We start from the raw sequence: 13,115 nt of genomic DNA, 5'->3' as shown, positions 1-13,115 counted from the left end.
ATGAAATGTTTAAAATGCATGCCATGTTTTTATAGTGTAATAATAACGACTAGATTTTATATAATTATACATTTTATTGAACAGCATTTTTTAATGAGGAAAGACACTTATAATACAAGAAGGCCGCTTTTGGTCCAGTATATGCAATAGAATCTGTAATATTTGACTGTACACAACAACCTTTTGATATGAGAGAGAATACTGCTCCTATTGCACCTCATTATAACAAACACTTAGTTCTACCAGTACTGAAATACACTGTACATTTTTCTGATTGTCTTCAGAAGTACTGGCAAACCGTTTAAAATAAGTTTATATTACAATTTGTACATTCTTACCTAGTTTCAATTTCAATTGGATGACCTTTTGGAATACAAACTCATATTCATGACTATTTAATATTTTTAAAAATATTGTTTTGAATGAAATATACAATGAGCACTGTTAGCCATTACAATTAATTACGGCTAAATGGAAGAATATTTTAGACGAATCTTAAAAATGAACTTTTTCATCGCATTATTTAGAGGTGCTAAACTAGCTATCCGTAATTCGGAGTACAATAATACATATAACATTAACGAAATTCGAATTAGTACAAATTTCAAGGTGTTTTTACTACTTAATGCTTTAAGGTATATGCCTATGTGTGAATTTATTTAATAAAAAAAAGTAACACCTAAGTTGATTTTTTGAAATACTTGCTGCAAACCACAAAATTTTATAACTGTTGATAGTTTATGCGTGATTCATTTAATAAAAAATGTAACACCTAAGGGTTTTTTTTTTTAATATTTACTGCAAACCACACAATTTTATAACTCTTGATAGTTTAAAAAAACTTATTTTTAACTAATTATTATGAAAATTATCTAAAATCATAATTTTTATTATGACCATAATTTATATTTTAAATGGTAATAATTCGGGATAGATTAATGGTTCACACCTCTGCTTATTTAACAGAATAAATTCCACACTTACAAACAACCGTAACATGAGTGCCACTAAACATATTCTTCCACTAGGTTCTTCAAAATGGTTTGTGAAGCGAAAACAAAGCTACAACCACCAGGGTTGATAACTCCTATGCAGAACCTGTCCTGCAGTTAAATTTATTTATTGTTGGGTAATATTTTTAATAGTCTCAAGGAATGAGGGTAATATAGTAGCAGTATCCTTGAAATGGTTTCTACAACAAAATAGACAACACTACAAAATGAAAATTATTGCACAGATAGTTACAATCAATCCCTTTAACAAAATGCAATGGATGAAACTAAAGTTAAAAATGAACTGTTATAGGTTGTTCCATATAAAATCATACATACCAACCCCCTGATTTAATCAAAAAGTTTTCTTTTTTATTTTCGTGCATTTTAACAAAAATCTCAGGAAAGTTCCAAAAATTATCCCTATTTAACTAGATTTTTTTTATCCTCCTTATTGCTTCATGTAGAAGATATTAACAATGCACTACTTTAAGGGGAAATTTTAAAAAAATTAACTTTGAGCTATGCTACATTAAAACAAAGGAGAGTTAGCTTTACTCTGCAGTAAGGAGAAATAAAGGATTTACTTACTACTGCATCTAAATAAAGTTAAAGAGAGATAAAGAATAATATGAGAAAAAGCACTGATAGTATTATATTACACATTGTTTAAATTCCTAAGTAAAGCTTAAAAGTGAAGTAAACCTCTAATAGAAAGTCAATTAAAATAAGTTTTTTTTTCTAACTCCAGAATTTTAATATTAAGATTGTTTTATTGTTAATTTAATAAAAAAATAATTTATACATTCTTTAATTATAGATTTAAGTAAATAATGAACATAAAAAAAATTATATTGAAACTTTAGTCAGAATTTTTTTTATGTAATGTTAAGTTTCTTTGTACTTTAAAATCAGTTAAATATTGCAGTTTTTAAATTGAAATCTAATATATTGGAGTACAATTATTCTCTCATTCTCATTTTTTAAGAGTCAGAATTTAAAGAAATGTTCTACTTCACCCAATCCATTCTCAGGACTTATCTCCTAGGCACATATGAATTCTTTGAAATAAAAACTTCTTACAAAACTCCCACGGGTCTGGGAAAACCTGGAATTGTCAGGGAATTTTATTTTCCCTTTTAAAAGAGCAGGGAAAGTTGCAATTATAATTGACTTGAAATATAATTGAATTGAATTGAAAATTATATTTTATATGGAACAGCCTTTCCTGAGACTACAAAGATAAGTGCACTTTGAATATGTTGAGCAATAAAAACTACTTTCTATAAAATATGTTTGCATATAACACAAATAGGAATGTTTCTTTTAACAACATTAACTATGTATAATCATTGTATAGTATTTTTTCATACATGTTTTTCTTTAAAAATATGTTTATGGTGCAAACAGGAAATATAACTAAAATCAAAGAATTACATTCTACATAAGATTTGTTGAATAACATAGTATTTTGTAATTGGATGATTACATCATTCAATATTACTTAACTACTTTGATGTTGGTTTAAGATTTGAGCCTCAGTTTAAAATTTATATGTATAATAACTAATGGATTAAATATGTTGAATAGCCTGATGTAATTTGATTATATAAATAGGTTTTTATATGAAAAATATATATGCTTTATATTTAAGAGTAGTATACATTTAAAACTGTTGAAATTGAATAAATGAAGGAAAAAAAATGTATTTTATAACTGACAATTAGTTTGTAAAAATTTTAATTTAAAATGTCTGTGAATATCATGGCCTTATTCATAAAAAGTATGAAAGTGAAAAACATGCTTATTATTTCTACATCATTAAAAGAATTCAGTAATGATTGATAATGAAATAATAAGATAAAATAAAAGTTTGAATTAAATACCTCATTTGAGAATCAACAGAACTTATACTCGTGAGTTGCGGCAGTAATATGGTTCTAATTATACAACTGCCTGAAAGTTATTTCTTTTTACATTATTAATAATGCATCAAATATAATATTTTTTAGGAAAGGGTAACAATGTAAACATTTTCTATAAAATATATGCATCTTAATGATGACATAAGGCACAATTATTGATAAAAATTGGCTGAATTTTCAAAGGCAATAGATCATTTGAGCAGAGCAGATGCAAAAAATAGGTCACAATAAACACTTTAATAATAAAACAATCTCAAAAAATAGAGTGTTGCGGCTAAAGCAGCATGCTACTGTTGTATTCACAATTTAGCGAAGTCTTTTGCTTTTATTAGAATGAACAATTTACAATCCCATTTTGCAAAATTGGCCCACAGTCTAAAAATTTTTTTATTTCTACACAGTTCAATACTAAATGGGCGACTAGTGTTATAAAATTTCTGTTCATTTGCACTTCGAACTTATTATTTTTTTAAAAGAAAACTTTTTTAGATTGTCCTTATTCCATATATCACAGAACTTGCATAAACCCCCAACACATGAAGAATTTATTGAAAAAAAAAATAGAACGTTACTTATCGTGAAGTGTCAAAAGAATCTGCATATTGTTTTATTGCCATCATATCACTACTGTGCTATCCGAAAATTACTGAGCTAAAAAGGCCACTCTAGGCAGAAAAATAGAAATTAGCACTGTTCGTGGATGTCTGTCACTCTTGCGTAATTATCCAAAAGAATACTGTGCTGAAAAAGGGCCACTGGAGGTAGAAGATAAAAGTTTAGCACAGTTTGTGAATAGTCTTTGAAAGAACTGCCATCCAAAGCACTGTTTTTCACTGAAGCACAGGGATAGACTTTGCGGGTGAGAGCAGCAGTTGTGGATCAAATGGGGAATAGGGATGTCCCAGAAAGGGACTTAGTGGTGGAAAGGAAGTGAGTCCCATGTGAGAACTTGGGAATTGGAAGTGAGTGCCATTTCCCGAAGCGGAGTATCCTCGAGGACTGGGTAAAGGAAAAGGACTCCAAAAAGGTAGTGTCATAAGAGGTGTCTTGCTTTGTGGGAGGAAAGGGCTCGTAAATGTCACAATGGGCGTCTGCAAGGAGCCTAAAGAAGCCACGGTCGACGAAATGGGCCCGATTGGAGGAGGCTTTGGTTTGGGTCTGGGAATTGCAATGGTAGTGCCAGAACCGGTGCTGCCACCACCGATAGACGGAGCGGGACTTCCGCTACAAGAGGACGAGCCAGATGGAGAGTGACACGAATCACTCGTTTCAGTCTCTGACTTGATGCGTTTGGAAGTTGTCGATAAGTCTCTGGGTCCTTCTTCGCAAGATCCTTCATCGTGATCCACCAGAGGAGACGGAAAATCGTCGTCTTCGTCGCTGAATGACCTTTTGGGTTCTCTCCTCAAATCGGTCGGTAAATGTCGGGGATCGGACAACAACCAGAGTGTGCTGGGTAAACCACGATTTCCGTCGTACAATTCGTGGTGCCTCTTCGGTGAAAGCGGTTCGGGTTTGGGAAGACCGTACGGTGGACTTTTGTGGGCATGTTGGGGAGGCGGTGGAGATGTTTGCCTGCTGAATGGTGTTTTGTTAATAGTTTCCATTTTAACGTGAAAAGGAATTTTGTTTTCTGTCTTTACAATTTCAGGAAAAGACACAAATCTGTAAACAAACTTTTGTCCCAATACTTTGCGTATGATGTTTTTGTCATAATAATAGCGGAGAGCTCGAGATAACTTGTCGTAATTCATGTTGTGTTTGTTTTTACGTAAACCCCACAGCCTTGCCACCTCCTCGGCATTTAGCAACTTGAATTCGCCATCGTTGTTCGTCCATGTGATAATATGTGTGTATTGGTTGCTCAAGAGTAACTCAAGAAGAAACTGCCACAATGTGATATTAGTTTCCATACCTGCAAAATAAAAATCATATTTAAAACCATATTTTCCACACTATGTTTCATATTAAATAAGAATATATTTAAGAATATGATCTTTTTGACTTGTAAGTTTGCAAATAAAAGTGAATGCTCGTATGTTTTAGAAGTTTGTGTGAAATGTTGCAAATTTAGTTATTCGTGTAAATTTAATCAAAACAAATGGGTTTTTTAATTAAATCCTAAAAAACAGGGAAAGAAATTATCACACATTGTGATTTCGTATACATATGCGTAGTATAATCTATGTTAACCAAAACAGCTTGTTTTAACCTTAAAATGTCTTGTATTGTTTTTCAAAAGTATTAATTATTAAACTTCTTTATCAATTGATATTTCTTACATATAGACCATTTTTAACTAGCTAGGATTCTCAAACTGGAGCTCAGTGATGGATAACAAACATAAACAAAGCAAGTTAAGCAAAACTGAAAGTAGTTTTAAGTGAGGTGTATCTCTTTCCTTATAAATGTTCTATCGCAACCTAAATTTCCCTGTTTTTTCTTTTTAAGTTTACATGAAAAACATCATAAATTTTTATTGTGATAATCAGGGACTGTTAAAAAAATTTCAGCTGAAATTCTTAGCTTCTAGAAACTTCTAGACTTTATCAAATTTGCTGCAAAATAAAATTTTAAAAAAAAAAACTGGCTTTACATAGATAGACATACTTGATTTTTTAGTGGCATGGGTCATATCTGTGTCTATTTGCAGTATCAAATTAATATGTGAAAGTCAACAAATATTTTATAAAAATTAATTTTTTAATTGCAATATCCATAATATAATAATACAAACTGGGAAATAAATACTAAAGCAGTAGGTATATTATTGTTTTCTTTAATACAAACATTAAATTGGATGTATACATTAACGTTGTCTTTCAGTTTTAGTGATACAATTTTCGGGCAAAGTAAAAGGGGTTAGTTTTGATGTTTTTCCCTATTCAAATATTTTTTCTAATGGCAGGCAATGAACTTCTTATTCTTTGCCTATTCCTCGGAAGATGCCAGAATCGTTCATTTAACGTTATCTGGTGGGCACCTGTAAACCTAAGTTACGGGGGTGAGCAACAACCCACGCCATCCTTACACAGACCCGTTCATAGGATGGACCACATTCACACGACACACGGAGAAAAATATGCATGCCCTGAGCAGAATTCGAACACACAACAATTGGCTTTACAGTCAGGCAAGCTGGCTGGCATTAATTCAAATGTAGGTAGCAGAATAAAATGATACAAAGTTAGATTAGAATGATTAAGTAAGTCGCCTGGACAGCGTAGCCTCTCGAACTTATCATTCCCCAGTGATAATTTTTAACTAATTCTACCAAAATTCAAAACAAGAAGATATAATGGATTTCATTTTAACAGAAATTGAAATTTCAATAGATCTGCTAAAAATTATTAAACATAATTTTTTTCAGCTCTTCACCAGACATTTATGAATTAGTGACAATTGCGATAAGCCGAGTTTTAATAACAACACCAATGTGCTAACGTGCAAACAGATTAAGAAGCAGCAAATGTTTATCACTTACCTCCATCCCACCACATTTTTAAAAACACCATACAATTATTATTTTAAAAAAACGCTCGTCTCCAATAATTGGTTTATTAGATAGTGTATCCAAAATGGCAGAAGGTAATTGATTTATGCACTGAAAGTTGGAAAAAGCAGCAACTACTTGATTGTTCTCACTGGATCTGTGTAGATAACCACTAATAAGTTAATAAAAATCAGGGCCATCAGGGAAAGAAGGAAGCTGTTAATGAAATACATTTCCTGGCAACATCAGAGGAAGTTGTGAAGCGGGAAAGGAAGGGACCTATTAACCAGGGGGATGCTACCAATTGGGAGCATCCTTTCTTCTCTGCAAAGAGGGAAACACCCAAAAACAGGAAATTTGATGTGACAAAATTATTTTTTGATTTAATAAGAGCACTTTTACTACTTAAGGGAAAATTCCACCGGTCTTGTCCAATTTAAGAGGGTGCTTATGCAGCGGAAGTAACACTTCATAGCAAACTATGTTTTACCTACATTAGTAATTTAAAGTATAGAAAAAAGAGTGTTCGGGTAGTTTAAAATTCTGATTTTTTTTCTAAATAAATGACAGAATTACTTTCCTACTGCATAATCCTACTATAATTTGTTTGTATTTTGAAACTGAACTCACTTTTTTCTATACTCTAAATTATTAATGTAGGTAAAACAGAATTTGCAATGAGGCGTTTCTCCTTTGGTATAGTGTCCTAATCCTGCTTTGTGAATTCGGTTTCACCTCAGTTAGCAATTTAAAATTTAAAGTGTAGAAAAAAGGGAATTTCGGTACATCATAAAGTTACAAATATCAGAAGAATTTTTTTTTTTTTTTAATTTCAAAATTCTAATTAATTATAGTGGTATTATTTCTCCATTCTACAACAAAATAATGTACTAAACTACAAAAATAATGTAGTTTTTCCAACCACTGCAATACACCATGTTTTTGGTAAATCTTGTCCCCCACCCCACACTAATATATTCTAACTTCTTACTGAATCGTAGTGGCATGAAGAAAACTCAAGAATTTTCCGAAAATGAAGAGGGAAAAGGTGGGGAGTGGAGAAATCGCATAACCTTAAGACGCTTATGCTATTTACAGAAAGTGTAAGATATATACAGTATTAAACTAAAGCTTTACTTCAATTTTAAAGTACTCAACCTGCTATTAATGTCTAATCCAGCGTAATTTACTAAGTCTATAAGTATTTGATACTTTCTGTCAGTGTCCTTCCTGTCTTTATAAATGTGTGAAAATAAAGCTCTGACGTCCAAAAAAATTAAGTTTTTCTAAAAAAAAATATATTATAGGTCCTATTTTAAAAATAAAATGTATTGTAAATGTATTGTACATTAAATTTCGTTTTTATGTTTACATATTTTTTGAGTGGTTCGATATTACGATAAAATAACTTGTTGAGGTCCAATTTCACATTGAAATAATTTGTGAAGGTATAGATTTTACGATTATATCTAAGTTCTATTTAACGAACTTCCATTTTGCGATTTTTTTTCCAGGAACCAAAAACAATTTGGAAATTTCTTCGTAAAATAGCTTCCAAATAGCGAATTTTTCTATTTAACGAACTTTTCTTTGAGATCCGCTTTGACTACTTCCTATTTCAGAATCTTTCTAAACTTGTTAACGCAGTTTATGGGGAAAATGATCTTGAACTGATTTTCGCAGCTACTTCACTTTTAGAGAAAGCAGTAACCCTTTCCCTTTTTGTTTGTTTTTCATACAGAAATGTATGCCAAAAAACGAGAAAGCGTTACAGAAATTTCTATAGCATGGAACTATGATGTTACAGATCGTACTATTCGTAACAGTTTAGCTAAAGCTGGATTCTTAGTCAGCACGGAATGATTTTCTTTTTATTGATTCTAAAGCTGCAACCACAGAAACATTAACTGAATCGGATATTTTAGGACACACCGTGAAAAATAAAAACAATACAGCAATAAATTGTGATGAAGACAGAATTTAGGAAGAAATCACCAAACCTTCGTATGATAAAATCATTTGAAACAATTCGATAGTCGATTATAATTTACAAGAGTATCAATTGCTTTTTGTATTTATGTCTAGTGTTAATGAATTTAAAACCTGTTTTGGGTTGTTTAAGTATTTCAAATGGTGATTTTCAATTTAACGAACTTTTTACCGGGATTTAGCGACTTCGTTAAATAGAGGTCCGACTATATATATAATCAGGGGTCTGTCCAGACATTTTGTGAAAGGTCCGTTTTTGTAAAATTGTGAAAAAATGACTCGTAATTTGTGAATATAAAATAAGCATCGAGTCACATTCTTTCAACCAGGGTCCGCTTTTGGGAATTTGTGCAAATAGGGTCCGTTATTGCAAAAAAACTTTTCAAGGAGTTTTTAAATTGTAAAGACATACAGATTATGCTCAGCACTGTAAAATTATAACTAAAAAAATTAAATTTTAAAAAATAAACAGCAATTGCAGCTACTAAATTAGCGATGCAACATACAACTATTTGGTATTTAGCCTATACTGCTGAACGCAGAATATTCATTTCGGACGAATAAAGGAAGAAGCGTCTGAGGAAGATAAAACTAAGTTCTTTTACATTTGTCTTTCTCCCNAACAGTACAAATATTTGGTATTTGGCCTATACTGCTGAACACAGAATATGCATTTCGGACGAATAAAGGAAGAAGCGTCGGCCGAAGACAAAATTTAGTTCGTTTACATCTTTCTTTCCCCTCCCCCTCCTGGGACGGGTTTATTCGATTAACAAAACAATAATGAAGATAAACAAATTTGTGAAGGGTCCGATTAAAAGATAAATTATTTTGTGAAGGGTCCACATTTAAAGTTAAAATATTTTATGAAGGGTCCGTTTTTATGAAAAGATATTTACTTAACGGACCCAAATTTCCTCTAAACAGACCCCTGATAAGGGTCCAATTTTAAGATAAAATAATTTGGCTTGTTTTTGCGATAGAATAATTTGTTAAGGGAGCAAAATTTTTCCTAAATGCACCTCTAATAACCTTTTGAGACAAAGGTTCTAAACAAGTTTTAATAAATAAGGAATGTGCAGGCGATTAATATTATTTAAATCCACGAAGGGGGGTGGGGTGAAAGAGGATGGGGGTATGGGTAGGGATGAAAAAATAGGTGTTTACGCAAAAAATCTTTTAATGGTTTATGCGCCACAAAACATAACAAAAAAGTTTAAATATCAGACTATAGACCAAATAAAACGGTGCCACTTCTGGGAATTTCTGCCGGATCAAGTTTTTTACCAACTCTAAAAGTAAATAAATTTCAACGGCGTGAAATCTTAGCTTCCATAACAATCAACCTAAAATGATTGTATATTCGTTTTACTTTAAGCGCTTTTCTCGGAAAATAACACTTCAAAAATTGTATTTTAGAAGTCATTCCTAGAAATATTATTCGGTAAATAGATAAAATATTTCGGTTAAAATTGATTTTTTTTTTGAAGAGAAATTTTTTATAAGTTTTGGCGAATGGGGGAGGGCAGAACATGGCTTTCCTCCTGCCGGTAATAAAAAATGTAGTTAATTTGTAATACTTATTTAAAACCAGGGAGAAATATAATTTTATTTATTAAAACAATCCTCAATAATTTCAAAAGTGAAATTAAAAAAACTAAATCCGTTAGTATTTATTGAAAAACGATTTTTCTATCATTAATAATAGGAGTAAATACAAGAAGCTGTTTCTTTCTTCGATGTAAATAAATTATTTAACGTTTAAACTCAAATTGAAGCGACAAACATACTTAAGTTTTTCAGATCCTTTGAAAAATAGGACCCAATTTTCTCATTTTTTCAAGATTTTTGTTGAACAAATATATTGAGTGTACAAATAAGTTCCCACCGTTCGTCACAAGATGGCACTACAAGAAGGTCTGATGTTAAACGTTTTATTGTAAGTTTGTTCATATGGCAACAATATAACCTTTAAGTAAAAGTGATTCCGTAGGAGCATTACGTAATTATTTTCGTGCAAGAATGTCAAGTTCTGTGCCAAATAAGAGGAACTTTCGATTTACTTCTTTAATTTGAAGAAATATGCAGATGAGGAGCATCGATTGCTTGTATAAGCGTATGGTGAGGCTGTTTTAAGTGAGAGAAGTTGTCGTGAGTGGTTTCAAAAGTTTAAAAAATATGAGTTTGACGTGGAAGACAAAGAACGCAGTGGAAGGCCGAAACTATACGAAGAGAAGGAATTGGAAGAATCATTGGATGAAGATTCGTCTCAAACGCAAAAAGAACTTGCTCTTACATTACAAATGACACAGCAAGCAATGTCATATCGTTTAAAATCGTTGAGAATGATCCAAAAACAAGGAAAATGGATTCCATACGAACTGAAGCCATGAGACTGATTTTTGCTGACACTTCGATGGGAAGTTCTACCCCACCCGCTGTATTCACCAGACCTTGCCCTTTTAGATGATTACCTATTCCGGTCAATAGCATATAGTCTGTCTGAGCAGAAATCTACATCATTTGAAGAAACCAATGAAAGGGTCGATTCGAGGATATTCTCGAAATATGGGTGGGGATTACTTTGAATGAAAGATAATGTACCGTTTTTTCACAATAAATTGCTAATTTTTAATAGAAAACGGCGAGAAGTTAGTTGTACTCCCGATTTAAATTTACAAATTTTGTGTTAGTGGCCACAAGTGGTTTAAAAATACCTTGAAAGGCTGAATAACTTCGGAATTGGCGGCTTATAAGCTCCCTTGTCTTGTTTGCCCTGAATAAAATAATTCTGGCGCTTTAGCGTAACAGATTATTCTACTGCAAGCTTAAAACACCCGAAGTTGCTAATAGTAGGGATTTTTTTTATAAATACATTTCGGGCATTTTGTATAATGTTTATCTCGTTTTTAAATTTTTTTTTAACCAAAGCTAAAAAATTGAACACATTTGCATAACATATGACACACTGTCATCAATAATACACGTTCTATCGAATCAATCAATTTATTTCGATGTTTTATGAGAAATTCTTGAAAAGTTAATCCTTAATATAAAAACCAATTGTATTTTGCATCTACGTTTTTGAACGCGCCAAATCTAACGCAATATAGTCTTTTAATCGCTTTTTTCCGTGGTTATCACTACGAATTTCCTAAGTTTTAAAATTACCAGCAATTTTAACATCTCGCCAATCCCGAATGTCTCTTCATAGTGTTATTGTCTCATATTTATAATTTTAAAATTATTGTGTTAAGTCTAAGATAGGGCGTACCTAAGAATATGTACGCCACTGCTCAAAATACACTCCCAATAGTTGAATCAAAATTTTTAACACCTTAATCAGAACGCTCATATTATATGATGTTAAATTATATGAAAATTCAGTACTTCTTATCTATGTTTTTTGAAGAAGGGCAGTTCAAATATCAAATTCGCACTTGACGGTTTTGTGATTTCTTTTATTTTAGATGATAAGGTGGTGGAGAGGCAAGAACAATGCTTACAAAAGAGATTAAAATCACCTTACTTTCAATTTTCTGAATGCAAAAAATTAACAAAATTATTTAAATGATTTTGAAATAAAATTAATTAAATGGAAGAAAAAAATTGTTTTCCTAGGGCAGTGTTTCTCAAAGGTACGCGTACCCCCAGGGGTACGGGAACAGTTTAGTTAGAGGTACGCGTTCTTATGCGAAATATCTTGCAACAAACAAAAATTTCAAAAATATTTATTTAAAAACAAAGAAAATTTACGATTACGTAGTTTTCTATTGGCTATTTTTTGCTGATTTAACAGTTGATAATTAGTGGTGTCAACAGCCAGTTGTGATTTTTAACTTTTGTGCAATTTTTTATAGTAAAATATACATACCTTTTTGTATTAGTGGTACTAGCGTTACGAAATATTTAGAAAGGGTACACATAAGTTTGGGAAACACTGTCCCAGGGAGTGTTAGAAATCAAGATTATTGATCACAGAAGGGAAAGAACAAAAGTTGGCTGATGAATATTCTATTCGAAATTCTATAAAAATGAATTGAAATATAATTTGTTTTTATGCAACACTTATATTATTAAATATAATCCGTAAATTAGATTACTACAGTAAAAGCAAACATAACAAGGAGAGAATGTTGCGATTTTTTATACGTGTGCATGGTAGGGGTATGTAATTTATTTAATTCCGCTGACAAGGGAGAAATTGCCAAAAACATGTAACTGTAAATTTTGCAAAATCAGTGGTACAACATATAACTCAAGCTGTTTAGATATAAATATATTAAAGTAAATGATCGCATGCGTGCTTTTAATACTCTTGATTTTTTCTTCTTCTTATAATACCCCAGTTTAGATTCATTTACAATAATGAATTGGAAGTTTTGCCATTACTCTGCGGGTCTGACAAAATTGGTACTTTCATATTTGCATTTACAAATGCATTTCCAGCAAAACATAAACTTTTTCAATTTTTTCTAAGGAATGATTATAATAATGTCGCAAGGAGGGAGATAATAAGCCAAAATGTGGCAACCCCGCTGAAGGAGGTCCCGGGCGAACCGGAACTGTGCTCTTTCCCCCTCTCAACTATTTCCGTTACTTCCGTCTATTGGACCACCGCAATTACCGCTCCATCATTCCTCCTCATTTCATTATCTATCTGCACTTTATTGCTTTCACTTCAAATGATGTCACATTTGTTTTTTACTATTTATT

At 31.7% G+C, this 13,115-nt stretch overlaps 1 protein-coding gene across 5 annotated transcripts in view; it reads right to left on the bottom strand.

The window, feature by feature from the left end:
- Positions 1-54: 54 nt before the first annotated feature.
- Positions 55-13,115, bottom strand: part of LOC107443472 (blocked early in transport 5) — a 141,127-nt gene continuing 128,066 nt past the window's right edge. For 3 of the 5 annotated variants that reach the window (XM_071184825.1, XM_021145238.3, XM_071184827.1), the window contains one exon: positions 2,719-4,832. In XM_071184825.1, the coding sequence (XP_071040926.1) occupies positions 3,748-4,832 (1,085 nt within the window). In that variant the 3' untranslated portion in view covers positions 2,719-3,747. Of the gene's footprint in view, positions 4,833-6,401; positions 6,585-13,115 lie in introns of those variants that run through there. The other 2 variants (XM_071184826.1, XM_016053595.3) reach the window with 2 other exon arrangements.

The sequence above is a fragment of the Parasteatoda tepidariorum genome, chromosome 9 (genome assembly GCF_043381705.1).
Source record: "Parasteatoda tepidariorum isolate YZ-2023 chromosome 9, CAS_Ptep_4.0, whole genome shotgun sequence".
Classification (NCBI taxonomy): domain Eukaryota; kingdom Metazoa; phylum Arthropoda; class Arachnida; order Araneae; family Theridiidae; genus Parasteatoda; species Parasteatoda tepidariorum.
The sequence above is the reverse complement of the archived record's forward strand: the minus strand, read 5'-3'. Positions and strand labels throughout refer to the sequence as shown.